Source organism: Micropterus dolomieu, linkage group LG22 (assembly GCF_021292245.1).
Source record: "Micropterus dolomieu isolate WLL.071019.BEF.003 ecotype Adirondacks linkage group LG22, ASM2129224v1, whole genome shotgun sequence".
In the NCBI taxonomy this organism is placed as follows: domain Eukaryota; kingdom Metazoa; phylum Chordata; class Actinopteri; order Centrarchiformes; family Centrarchidae; genus Micropterus; species Micropterus dolomieu.
The window spans coordinates 31,722,328-31,736,714 of record NC_060171.1 but is presented as its reverse complement, the minus strand read 5'-3'; the positions used below and the strand labels follow the sequence as shown (position 1 = coordinate 31,736,714).

Here is a 14,387-nt window from a genome sequence, read left to right as displayed (position 1 = left end):
GCCTAAGGCGGCCAGGTTCCTAGAAAAATCTCATTCACCAGCAGAAAACTCCTGCGAGAGGAACATTTCTGCTGGAGTTACAAGAGAAATAAAAGGTCACGCTAAGCAGTGGGAGCAGAGGTCGGGATGGATGAAAGGAGGGCGAAACTCCCTATAAGAGCAACTAATCTTTTATTACAGCATTAAAGATATGACATTTTGGCCAGAGTGACCTTCATCAGACTCTTTAGACCATATCTTGTAAGCTTATCTGCCTCTACCATTGACTGCACACATATTGCAGCACTGAGAAATAACAGATTGAAGCTGCAACTTTTCTCACAGAGACAGGACGAGTATTGTCAGTCCTGCCCTCCGCCCCCCTCAGATGGTCGAGTTCTCGCCCCAACACTTGTCAGTCATCTTGATGGGGCTGTCAGTCGTTTTTATGTGATCTTGCCTGAGGTTGTGGTGTGCAGCATCTGTCACCAGCATGTCTAAAGCCTCCACACTGCCTGGTGTTCACCGTGTTTTAGAGCATTTTTTTAACAATGTGTTTGGGCAATGTGGCTGCAGCTAGCCTCACCTTTGTAGCCGCAACAAGCTGCCAGCTGACCACGCCCCTGGTCCAATCCCACAGAGCGCACCCAAAACTGTCCCTAACTTTTCTACAATGCTATTTGAGTCAAACAAGGTGAGTTAGTCATAAACATACTGGAGTTTCCTATATAGTTACTATTCCTTGAAGGCCTCTCTTCTTCAGTTTTTTTCCAATCTTTTGCTCACACCCGCCCCCCCGACTCTGTTATCTCCTCCCACTGATATGAAAGCACATCAGAGTCGCTAGGCAATGTAGACAGGGAAAAACAGCTGAGATGTTGACGTCCAACTTGCTATTCTCCTGCTGTGAGCCGGTCAGGGCTTTGGTAATGAGAGCCTGGGGACCTAGCTGAGCCGGCTGTGTGTGTGTGTGTGTGTGTGTGTGTGTGTGTGTGTGTGTGTGTGTGTGTGTGTGTGTGAGAGAGAGAGAGAGAGGGGAGGAAGAGTGTGTGTAAAATCTTCTTGCTGAGTGTTTGTGCGTGTTTCTGTATGTGCAGTTGGAAGGGAACCAGCTGTGGCCATGTGGTGGAGGTTTGTGTGTCTGTGTGTGTGTTCAAGTGTTGGTGTGTGTGCGTGTACTTGATGGCCTGACAGGTTCAGTCACACTCAGAAACATATTGTGGAGCGAGTGGTAAGCCGATGATAAGCATGAACAACCCCTCTCAACCTTTCTCTCCCTCCTTCCCTCCCTCGTTTCTTCCTTCCTTCCCTGCCTCACCTTGCTCCATCTCTTTCCCTTCTCCCGTTTCTCCTCCCTCCCTTCCTCCTCTCTAATCGCTGGGCTAATTGACTCAGCCAGATTTGGCAACAGGCTTATTAGTGTCATTTCACACAACAAGGAATGACCTATGCAGACTCTGCAGCGGTGATAGTCAGGACGGAGTGCACCCTGCAATGTTATGATCATCCAATTTCCCATTCACACATGCACACACAGAGCAAACATATTTCTCTCAATCCAGAAAATGACCTACTGACAGCACTTTCATGTGTGTTTGCCCAACATTGGTATTTAAAGATACTTAGTTTTTAGACCTGAGGATGTAGAATGAAATATATCCACTTTCCTGCATACATTTGTCAAGGATTAAGTGTTCAAAAGCTGATTTCTGTCCAATGCCCCACAGCTTTCAGCTGGCACTGTGCAGCTTCCCCACCTCAGCCAACACAGGGTAAGAACCTGGGGAAGCTATTGATTTACACACAAGTCTGCTTTTTTTAAAGCTTAAAGCTGCTTTTTCTGTATTTTGGCTCTTTCTCTCAGAGCATCCTCAGGCTGGCCTGAACTTCCCCTCAGTGATATTTAATGGCACCGCATTGGTGTCATTCCTACGTGCAGGTAAACAAGGTGTGCGTGACAGTATGTGTCTGTCTGTAGAAGCTGACGTCCAGGGGGAATGCATTTGTATGTGGTTTCCTAATATGATTAATCTTTCAGCGTCACCCAAATTCTGCCTGATGAGTGTCAGTGTGTGTGTGTGCAGAGTAGAACTCCCTTACCGCTGTGCGCGCTGAACCAGCGGGGTGCGATGTGCAGGGGCAAGGTGTCAGCCAGCGACCCTCGGGACCCCAGATAGAGCACCCCGTCCGTGTGGTGCCCTCCGCCCCCAGTGTCCTGGTAGCCGGTACCGTGGGGGGCGGCGGTAGTGCCCCCTGACCCGCCTCCGGCTCGATCCGAGTCCGTACCTCTAGGGGTATAGAAGCTGAAGGGCACGGCGGGACTGTGGTCGATGCCCATCCCGGCCACGGAGCTCACCGAGCGGCTCCGCAGGCCCATGGTGCCGCTCGGCCGGTAGTGGCCGAAGTGGGCCGAGGGTGGCACCGCGCTGTCATCCGTAGAGACACCGGGAAAAGCACCCCGGGGCCGCCCCGCCGTGCTCTGCTTTCCCCCCATCCAAAGCGGGAGGCAGATGGGTGGGGGTTCTGGGTAGAATCAGGAGGGGGCTCGGCTCGATCCGCAAAGGGTCGAGAGAGCCGAAACAGGCTGTCGCCCCCCTCCCCTCGCTCCTGTCTGTCTCTCGGCCTGCCTGCCTGCCTGCCTGTCAGTCCGTGTGTCTCAGCAGGCTCGTCAGCTCTGACTCTCTGCAGACGCAACAGCCCGTTTCCCTGCTGAGCGGAACATGAGCCCGCCCTGACGTCTGTGTTCACCTCACCCGCAGACAAAACCTCGACACAACCCGGGGAACGGCTGACGAGCTGAATGACGCCGAAAGCCCAGAATGACACGCAGATGTAGCCTACACCACACTCCCCTCGCTGTCCCAGGTGATTAAGACGGCTGTATCATTGCAGGCGGGACGCGGCAGCAACACGTTCATCCAGCCCGGCCCGGATCACGGCAGCGCAGCAGCGTTCACTCCGCTGCTCTCGCCTCATCTGATCTCAGACATCGTGACAACTGTTGCTGCCTGTCTGACCGCCAAAAAAAAAAAAAAACGACGGTCAGTCTTTGACCACAAAACAGTGACGTCGCCGTCCGCGCCGTCCGTCCGCTCCGGTGGTGTCCGACCAGCGTTGTTGCCCGGAGATCGGGGTCACAGTGAAGCCGCTCCCCTGCGCTCAGATCGGCGCTCCGCTGCTCTCCGCTCCGCCGCCGCCGCCGCCGCTGCTGCTGCTGCTGCTACTGGCCAGACAATGGAGGCGCTCAGTGCGCAAACTCGGATCATAAGAACAGACAGGACAGGAGACAGTGCTGCTGGGAGAAGCCAAATACAATTTGTGTAAATACTAATCAAGGGGAATGGGCTTGGACATTTTCTGCAGTGTTACAAGCCTTTTGAATCATGGGGCACTTATATGGCAAGGTGTGGCAGTGGGCAGCAGGTGGCCCAAACTGAGCCTAAATTGGATTTTGTAGTCCTGTTTATTTTTTGTGATAGTGAAGATTATAAGCAACATACCAGGACTTCTTATAGAAGTTATATTTAAAAACAAGATGGGCATTATGACCAGATGTGAAACTAGTGGTTTTGTGTTTTTTAGCAGGCCTATGCATTTGTATCACCTTTAAACACCTGTCAGTATAGGCTACAGGCCAATCTAAATCCTTATACCTAACACAGAGATTCCGTTGAGTCAGAAGTGTATATGAGGCTTGAACAATTTACATTTTTGAAAGGCTAGGGCATCCCCTCTGTTGAGTTTATTGCTTAATTAATCTGTTAATTGACAAATCGAAATAGTTGCCTTCTCTTTACCCAGGATTCTGCTTTTCTCCTTCACACTGTCAGGCCTTCAGCCAGCCGGTTGTTGTCATTACCAAGTCATGCACAGATTTTTTCACCATATGCTAAATTATTGGGATTACTGGCTCACATGTTTTGTTTGGGATTACTTGGTCTAATCCTGTATGTGTTCGTGTGTGTGTGTGTGTAATTAGACTGGTTTTATTCTGTCTGGCTCTTTGTTTCTTCACAATAACACAGTCAGTCTTGTACAGTCTTCTTGGCCTCACTACCCAATAAGGTAAACTGTAGTTAATGCAATAGGTGCTATAATGACAGCAAGCCTATAAATGGCCCCCTCTCTGCTCCTCAGGCATGATAAACACACACTCACTCACACACACACACACACACACATAGCCACACACATACACCATGCCACAATCAACTCAAATGGTTCTAATATAAATATTAGACCACAGGGAGAAAATACCTAAGCTTACAGGGCTGTCGGACAACTCGACTGTCTGGCAGTTTAATTTGAGTGCTTCCTGCCATTATCATTAAATGTACAGTAAATCTGAAGGCTTACCACACATTAAAATGCGCCAATGACACAGACGCAATCCAAGAATTAGAAGCATTTAGGCCTATAAAGATTCTAGACACACAGTCTTTTTAAGTAATAAGTAGCCTAAAGGAAGAAATCCCTTGTGTTTTATGACACAGTGGAGAAAACAAATATGAGCATCTTAATCAAAGCGAGGTGCACTTTCACACAGCTTGCAGTCATAACAAACTGGCTTCACAAATACACAGTGCAGGCAGGGCCATAGCCTGGATTATAGAAATACTGAGGTTATGACTTCAAATTCGCCGAAGCAGAATCGCACCTAACCTATACATGTTGGTAACATTTTATAATATCACATCCTTTATTAAGTGTTTGTAAATTGTAAGTTATAAATGGGTAATGCATTATTTACTCATTTTTATGGAAAGGTTAAAACTATAAACCATTCATATGAACAATTTTTGGGTTGCCAGGTTGGGAATATTTCCTCTGGCAAGTGTTTGTTGTCCAACAGGACACTTCTGGAACAATCTGTGGAAGATTTGGTCCAAAATGGTCCAATGATAACAAATTATCATCATTCATTAATACCGACCTGATGGTTTATCATACAGTGAGAAACCATAATTATTATTTAATAGATTACAAACATTTTTAATGTGTTACCAAGTAGAATAAGAATAATAACCACAAGAGGGATTTTCACAACCCGAAGAACCCAGAAGTTGAGTTGCTTTACCTGTGAAGCATTAATGATTTTAATAATATCAGGTTTAAAGCATTCTTAGTTACAGATTATAACCCTTTTATAACGTATTACTAATTAGAAGCTCTTATGAGATTAATTTTATTTTTCTGCGTATTTAAAAAGATAAACACAAAACTTGTTGTTTTTTTAATGTAAATTTTATCTCCTTATATTAAGCTATAAATGGTGTTTCAGACTCTTCTTGACATTGCCAGATTCTGGCGGAGCTGACTAGATCCTTTTTATTTTGAACAGGCCAAATTAAATCCACATCCATATGTGTGTAATGGTAGAATCTAAACTGCACTTCATGTCAAACCCTCCAAATTCACAAAAATATAAATTAGGACATTACCTTGGTGTCCTCAATTGTAGCAGCCCTGACTGCAACCAGCTGCCAAAAATGACACTGTCAATCACAGATCACACACATCTTCACTGCCTTTAAAACACTCATACTGTAAATGTGGCTGTATTACACCAGAAAGCAGGAAGTGGAACAATAAAAACACCAAATACAGACTTCAAAAAAACACCTGGCATCCACTGATTTAATTGAAACCAATACACATAAAGTATTATGTCATATAATGTAATGTTACGTTCAATTTAATTGCTATAGGTAGGTAGAAAGAGGCAATTTATACCAGAATAGACAGACCATCACTAAACAGAGGAGGAGGGCTGAGACCCCACTTATCCCCCACTTACAATGCTGTCCCTTCATCATTCCCAGGTGAGTAAACAAACACTCACATTTGGCGTCATGTGACAATGCCAATGATGGTGGTTCAGACCTGGCCTCATGTGGCTCCGACCAGGACAGTTGTTGCAACAGCGAGCAGCACGAACCAAGCAGTCTCTATCACCTTGATAAGGACCCCGCAGAGGTTAAACAGTTGGGATTCCCTGCCAGACAGTCAGAACTGAAGAAGCCCCTCGGATGAGAGTTGAAACTTCTTCAAGTATCTGCAGCCAAGTCCACTTACCCTTGATTTTAACCTTCCTTCCTGGATGAATGAGACTCTTCACAGACATGCACACAACTCAAAAAGTCTTTCGACTCATAAACATACAAGGAGGAGGAAGTTGTGCAGTTAATGGCTGAAAGCTGTGACAACAACATTTACAGGCCCACCGAGGCAGAAATGAGCATTTTATTTTACCTTCTAATCTTACAGACTGAGACACTGCATGTTTGTCCCAAAGTCTGTCCCCACTGAGGGGATGCACTGCTGACACTCTGTGGTGGAGCAGAGAATTGCTTCTTCACTGTAACAGGACAACAGGATCAAGTCCATGTCATCGTAGTCTGACTTCTAAGTTGTCAAGTTCCTTTGTCTGTCCATTTCAATGTCCATGGGATCATGATGTGAAAACAAACAAAAAAAGAGATAGCTCTATAAATTTCCATTGTACATGAAGTGAAGAGCCTGATACACCAAGCACAAACTAGAAAATTAACTTCTCCTTGATCTAGGCTACTTGGTGTTCAAGACATTAAAACCTGTCTAAGGAGGTGGGGCCATTTTACCAAACGGTTTAAAGAAACATTTTGACATTTTGGGAAAAAGCGCTAATTCACTCTCTTGAGAAAATAGATGCCATTCATCACATCATATCTGTCCAGTAACTTTGAAGCCTGAGCCAGGAGAGGGTTAGATTAGCTTTGCACACTTCTTAGCAAGACTAGAAGCAGAGGGAAACAGCTAGCCTGGCCTCCCAGCACCTCTAAAGCTCACTATAGCATAGAGGTGCAAAAGGCTTTATATCCAGCCCCAGTGATTTTGTTATCTTTGGACAGAGCCGTTTCCCCGTTCCTAGGTAAGATAACCTGCAGCTTGCTCCAGTTACAAATTTTACAGACAGATATGAGAGTGGCATCGTTCCTCTCATAAGGCTCAGCAGAAAACAAATGTGTATTCACCAAAACTAGTCCTAGTCTAGGAGAACTAGGGTTAAAACCAATCTGTATGGCATCCTGTTAGAGATTTAACATCTGACATTGTGCAAGTTGTCCTCCAGATTGTGTCAGATACACAGTATGTCATGTAGTTATATAACAGCTTGTCATGACGGCTGTTGTTGTGTCCATTTTATGCAGGAAGTTTTATACTCTGTTATAATGTGTCACTGTTTAACACAGCGCTGATATATGCAAGGGCAAAAAAACAAACTAATTATTTTTATTTTTAATTAACAAAAATGTCAGTTGTTTTTTTTTTATCTGTTCAAACCTCAAATATATTCAATTTACAATCATATAAAGGTAAAGTAGCAAATCAGCCAAACATTAGCATTATTGCTTGATATCAAATAATCAACCCAAACAGACACAAAGTAAAGAGGCAAAAAACTGATTCAGATTCATCACAATATTACATTTTCTAAACAAAATGTTAATAAAATCAGTCATCTGCAAAAGATTCTGCTTCTGACCATTTACATTGTTATAGTTCTGGTGGTTAAAGAAATAGAATATTTTGTTAGCAGGTCAGTCAGGCAAAGCAACCCTCATTTAATGTAAGTACACTGTTTGCATGCAAACATAGTGAGGAGGACAGCAGTGAACTGCCAATATATTTTTCTACATTACATGATATTCGTGATTCACTTGAATTTCTAAATCAAAGACTTTTCCAATCTGGAAAAGAGAGCATTATTACTGGTGACCACACAACAAAACCTTCACATATTTGAGTATAGTCCGATATGTCTCACATTAAACAGTGTCATACTCATGTTGATTTGTTTTCACTTATGAGTGATCCCTGCCCGTTATCTTTCATACAAGAGTCTCTAAAAATGCCCCTGATCAAACAGTGAGCAGATCATGATGAGGATCTCTGTGTTTAGTGACTTTCCCTCACACTAAAATACTGTTTATAGTACTCTAGGCTGCAGAATTTTCTCAGGATTCATCAGGCCTTTCGGGTCGAGGGCATCCTTGAGACCTTGCATGACCTGGATAGCCATGGGTCCCATCTCCTCACACAGCAGCACTCTCTTCCCTAAGCCCACTCCGTGCTCCCCTGTACATGTACCATCCATGGTCAGGGCTCGCCTAGAGGGAAAACAAAGAACATTCATTTACCGGAAAAAATGTAGTGTTTATTCAGTACTGTACGAGAGCAGCCTGTATTAAACTTTAAGTTATGTTACTGATATCTCAATACTTCAAAAAAAAAAAAACCCTTAATATTTACAATGATCTGTAACTTAACCTCCACCAAACCGCTGCCTAATTTTAACCATTTTAAACTACTATCTGAATGTAAATATTTACTGTAAATACTAGCCATGATGTGTGTGTCAGGGAGGTAACGGACATACAGCTTACTCCAGAGTTTGCCAAGACATGCTGTTGTTGTGATGCTAGCTGTAGTAGGCTAGCAGGAGAGCTGTAAGTGTTGCTGTGGGAGCGTCTCCTTCTCTCATGTTAGCTTTGCAGCAGCAAGTAGCGTCAGTTTGCTAATCCACAACATGCCTAACATTAGTTACATTACTTGCTGTGTTGTTGTTCACTCTATCATGGTATTTGTCATGGTGTTGGATTTACCCCACCTTTATAATGCAGAGAAATATCCCGAGTTACAGTTGGAATTTACAAAAAATGTTCTAGATCGGGATATGTATCGTTATGTGATATGAAATGACCTATATCGGGATATAGATTTTTTGCCATATTGCACAGCCCTACTGTCGCTACAGCTGCTGCTGTGAAGCTAACATGCAGAGAAGACAAGACGGTCCCAGAGCAGCACAGCAGCTCCAGACAGCAATACTTAACAACTCTCCTGCTGCTACAGCTAACATCACAACAACAGCATGTCTTGGCAAACTCTAGAGTAAGCTGTATGTCCGTGGGCAACTCATTTAACGTTACCTGACACACAGGTCACCTGGCTGGAATAGTGTTGTGTGGCAGGATACGGATCACTTTGTTTCGCATTTGCAGAGCCCTGGCTGTGTACAAACACTAGATTCTTCTTCACAGCACCAGCACACACAGAATGGACAGCTAGCAGTCCGTGAGGTATTGTGAGATATTTGCTGAATTTGACAAAAAAAACCCGGTAGATTGGACTAGAATCACTTACTGCCCACCTTTAAATATCAATAACTTGGTAACCATAACAATCTCACACTTTATCCCTACACTTAACTATTGCTAACCTAATACTTAAACATAACCAATTCTGTAGAAGCCTTTATGTTCCCACTATTACTCTGTATATCTCTGGCTTTCTTCATGTACTCCTCTGTGCCTTACAATTTGGGATCTAGGACTGACCCTGGTACAGCCAGTAGTTTTTACAGGCTTTCAAAACAGATTTGGAAAAGATTGTGTAGGCATTTAGCATAATTCTCCATTTATGGACAGACAACACACCGTCCAACAAACCTTTTAAAAACCCAATACTTAAAGTTAAGTCTTCTGAAATCAATATCAGCTAAGAGAGATGGGTGAGAGTGCGATACCAAAGGTGATGTGAGTTTGTCTGAAAGTAGGCGAGCAGAGTGAAAAGGATTAGGCAAAGTGTGGGGAGGATTAGGGAGAAGAGAAAGGAGTTGAAGAGTGAATGACACAGTAGATAACAAGGAAAAAGTTGTTAAACGGGAGCAGTGAGGCTTTTCAACCTGACTGGCTTCAGGGCAGAACATTTACTTGCAGGACACATCCTTTAACAACTCTTTAAAAAAAAAAAAAAAAAGAGATTAGTGTTGTTATAATCTGAAATTCAGGTCAACGTTGAATCTAGTACATGACGCTCACCGAGGTCGAATACTTATTCAGTGTTTACTACAAGGCCTGTACAGTAAATGGGTGTTTAACTGAGGTGTAGGCTTCTTGTGTGTCTGAGTGTGGGGAGAAGTGAATTCCGAAGAAGGTGACAAGCATATTTAAAATTTATTATAATAATGTTCATGGTGATTAAAACCTGCTTTCACATGGCGATATTATGTGAAAAATTACATTTTTTTTGCCGGGGGTCGCGGTTTTACAAACCCGAGTGTCAAGTAAGAGTGATGATACTCACAAAGTGTCTCCCAATTGAATAACAGTGGTTCACGGTGTTAAGAATTAGTTCATAAGGTGTGCTCACTGAGAACAGGTGGAGGATTTGTGAGAAAGTGAGAATTGTCAGAGGACAAGAGTGTAGAGGTTCAAAGGAGCATTACCTGGCCAGTCTCTCAGTGAACAGGTGGACCCTGTGCAGCTCTTCTGGGTCATTGGGGTCCACCACCATCAGACAGTGGAAGTTTCCATCACCCACATGACCTGCTATGGGACCTGAAGGTGCAGAGGACAGCATTCACACTAATTATTCCAGAGAACATACAACATCATTTTTATTTGACTTTGTCATTCTAAGCCCTTCTCACATGATCTTTGTACAGTGTGTTAGTACAGGAAGAAATAAAACAATTTCCTTTTAAAAATGAGAAGTTAATTTCATCTGCAATAAAACAGGGTTTGCTGCTCCAGCCTTACTCGGTGTGGCCAGCAGCTTTAAGTGGCTAATGTTAATTACTGGGTCGTGTCCAGATGGCAACGCTGACTTTCGCTTCCACACGGGACACAGACAGAAAGCCCTGAAGGCAAACTTCACCCACGTGCAGAATCAAAGTCCACAAATCTCGCAAGAGTTTCACAAATCTAGGACTACCATCTAGCCCCAACCAGATTACTGTGTAACTGCCATTACTGAGTCAGTCTGCTGACTCAACAACTCTTTCGCTGCTTCTGCTACTGCATGCAAGCCTTTACTATTATGCCATAATTGTCACATGTAGCCACAGAGCAGTAGTTTAGTTCTGCCATATCTTATTTACTTGGTGAATGGGTAATCATAACAGAGGTATTCATTATTAAAGAAATAAATTTAAATATGCTGAATCTATTTATTTTGTATTCGTTAAAGGCTTTGTAAAACTGCTAAACTCGCATGCCACACTACAACCAGTTCAACATGAAGCTTTATGTTTTTAATTGGTGGACAAATCTGATGAAGTTGCGATTTATGATATAATTTCTTAAGATAGTTCGCCTTAACAAGAATGACTATCGGATGTTGTCGATGTGGCCACTACACACTCAAAATCGAATTACATGCTGGCCACATCCATATGCAAGCCCACGTTAAATGGTATACACAAACATAGTCCATAATGCTAGAAACTGCATTTTTAAATATACTACTTATTTGCGAAAAAAGTAATACATCACTAGCGCATACACATAACGAATGCATCAAATCATTTAAGAATCAATTTTAATCATTTGTAGCAATCTTGTGACTAATAACTACGACTGTAATGTACCCCTAAGACATATCCTGCCAGTCCATCTACTTTTTCTGCACTTAGTGTAAATACTCTGACTGTAATAATACACATCGCATGATACAGGATACTATAATGCACTTAGTAGTAATATTCACACTGAATCATTACAAGCATTATGAACATTATTAACCCAGAGTCATGTAACACCAATAATATTGTTCTCAGGAGTTTGCTCACCTGTAAGTCTGTTCTCAATCAGGTCCTCCTTTGTCTCCACTATGATCTGAGGCAGTCGAGACAAAGGGACACACACATCCGTAGCGTAGGCCTGTGGGACACACACACACGCGCACAGAAGATAAGGTCACAGTACTGGAATTGCATCAAGTGGTTGTACTTTGCAATCACTAGGATTTAAAACGTTAATAAGGTGCAACATTAAACTGCCTCAGACTGGTGATGGAGTTAGTGTAGCACAGAGCTATCAGACAAAGCCCTTCAACCAGTGGAGTAATTCACTACTCTGTTGTTCTCATTAAAAGGCAACACATTTAAGCAGCATCCTGTATCCCTTTACCTTGAGCTCAAATGCTATTGAGTTTTCCGCACAGCAGTCACAGAGGAGAGTAATATTGTGGTAAGTGATAATAACATGATACTGCAAGCTGAATGTTGTTCTATCCCTTTGGAATAGTTATAATGAACAATATTACATCTACCTGACCCATTGATCCTCTTATACCTTTACCTCCCATCAATCTGTGGTGTTCAGGGGATTAAAGGAGCCGTTCGGTGGTGAAATGTACTATCTTACTTTGCCTGTCTCTGTACACTTCTAATAGTAGTGTTTTCTCACATCAAGCACAGGACAGAGCAGAGGTCTTTTAATATTGCTTGTTGTTTTCAGTTTCAAAATATTATGAAGAGTCAGCAGTAACTTTAAGACTACTATGTTAAAACCAGCTCGTTACAAGTAGCGGATGACTTTCTTTACCTTGCAGCCAGGTCTGAGAGCCAGAGCAGCGTACCAGGCATCATGACGAGCTTTCCACAGCCGGTTCCGTGTTTCTGCATCTCTAGCCCACTGAAAATCTGAACCACCGTTACTCTGAGTGATGTCCTCTGTAGAAACACACACCAAGACTATTTTAGTTCTGACCCTTTAGAACTGCCATGCCTACACTGCCTGTGGTAATAATGTTGATTGACCAGTTGACAACCTGAATGTTGCGGCTCCTTCTACCTTTAGAAGGGGTGAATTTTAAATAACTCACCCATTTACATTATATTAAGGCTTAAAGTTAAATACATAATTCAAGGTGGGCCGGTATGAGTGACAGGGGGATGTCGTCATAGGTAGCCAGCCTCTAGGTGGTTCAGCAACCAGGCTTTATTCAGACTGCCCCAGCTCCACCTCTTTACCCATTTTTGGATTAGCCAGAGTCAGGGACTGCCAAGATGGCGACAGCTGAAGCCACCCACATTGAGCTTTAGTGGCTCTTCAGAAACCCATTGCTAACATTTTTAGGCAGTGTTTCAGCTATGCTAGCAGCCCTGTTAGGTTGTAATGCTGATTATACAGCATTTGGAATATTAGCATGCTTGCAGGCAGTTAGCATGCTAACATGCAAATGTGTCCATCCATGCTAATGTGCTTGCACCAACAATTAACATGCTGACATTTAATGTATGTGAAATGTCAGCATGTTGGCATGCTATGATTTGCATGTTATCATTCTCATTGTTAGCATAACATCCTCCACATTTAGTATGTTAACGTTAATATATTGGTCGTCGTGTTAGTATGATAACATGCAAATGTTTTCCATGTCTTATTGTGCTAACAGTATGGTACTTCAACTTTACAGTTTTTTCTGAATGCTTAAGCGCTAATCGTGATTCTTGTAGCACTATTTCTAAAACTATTAATACGTATAGCAAAACCACTCACTGAGTTTGCAAAACTAAAAGCACAAACACTGCTTTGCACTCAGTTTGCAATTTTGTAACACACTTTGCAAAACTGTAGGCACAATTCACTGCACAACACTCTTTTTGCAGAACTTTAAACACAACTCACTGCTTACACTCAATTACCAAATTTCCAACACACTCCTAGCAAAATTATACACATGTATGGCTACCATTAACACTATTGCCAACTGTCTGGCACACTTTCACATGTTAAAACTGTTTTAGATAATTAGTTCACTTTGCAATCAGCCTAAGCACTATAAATAAGCCACAGGTAAGCTGTCTGTGTGGAGTACAATGGAAGGAGCAGTAAGAGTGAGAAGAGTGAGAATCAGAGGAGGCCGAGGAGGCCGAGGGAGAGGACGTGGAGGTGAAGAAGTTGGAGGAAGAGGACGTGGAGGTGAAGAAGTTGGAAGAAGGGGACGTGGAGGTGAAGAAGAGGACGTGGAGGTGAAGAAGTTGGAGGAAGAGGACGTGGAGGTGAAGAAGCGAGAGGGTTAGAGGAAGTTAGAGGAAGAGGACAAGGAGGAGCAAGAAGAGGACAAGGAGGGGAAAGAGGAAGGGTAAGAAGAGTAAGAAATAGAATAACTGATGACATCAGAGCTACAATAGTGGAGCATGTCATCAACCATGGGATGACCCTGAGGGAAGCTGGCTAACGGGTTCAGCCTAATTTGAGCCGCTACACTGTGGCAAGCATCATTAGGACATTTCGAAATGAGAATCGGTAAGTACTTTGTAGCACTGCCATTAATGATAAACACAACAGTACCATACATGCAAAAATACTGAAATTGTTACTTTACAGAATTGCTAGACGTCCACATGTTGGGGGCAGAGGAAGAATGTTCACTCCAGAGCAAGAGACCCATATAGTGAACATGGTGATTGCCAATAATGCAATAAGACTGCGCGAAATACAGCAGCGCATAATTGATAATGACACCATCTTTCAAAATATACACAGTGTAAGCATTTCTGCACTAAGTCGTGTACTTGCGCGCCACAGAATAAGAATGAAGCAAATTTACAGAGTTCCTTTCGAGAGAAACACAGA

At 43.0% G+C, this 14,387-nt stretch overlaps 2 protein-coding genes across 3 annotated transcripts in view; both read right to left on the bottom strand.

Annotated features, from left to right (window-relative positions):
- Window positions 1–3,010, bottom strand: part of znrf1 (zinc and ring finger 1) — a 68,711-nt gene extending 65,701 nt beyond the window's left edge. Inside the window, exon 1 of the mRNA XM_046036324.1 lies at window positions 2,080–3,010. Coding sequence (XP_045892280.1) covers window positions 2,080–2,473 — 394 coding nt within the window. The 5' untranslated portion in view covers window positions 2,474–3,010. The remainder of the gene's footprint in view (window positions 1–2,079) is intronic.
- A 4,415-nt stretch (window positions 3,011–7,425) lies between these two features.
- Window positions 7,426–14,387, bottom strand: part of ldhd (lactate dehydrogenase D) — a 19,533-nt gene continuing 12,571 nt past the window's right edge. For both annotated transcript variants that reach the window (XM_046036305.1, XM_046036306.1), the window contains 4 exons: window positions 12,351–12,478; window positions 11,594–11,684; window positions 10,250–10,361; window positions 7,426–8,129 (listed from right to left, as the gene is read on the bottom strand). In XM_046036305.1, coding sequence (XP_045892261.1) covers window positions 7,949–8,129; window positions 10,250–10,361; window positions 11,594–11,684; window positions 12,351–12,478 — 512 coding nt within the window. In that variant the 3' untranslated portion in view covers window positions 7,426–7,948. The remainder of the gene's footprint in view (window positions 8,130–10,249; window positions 10,362–11,593; window positions 11,685–12,350; window positions 12,479–14,387) is intronic.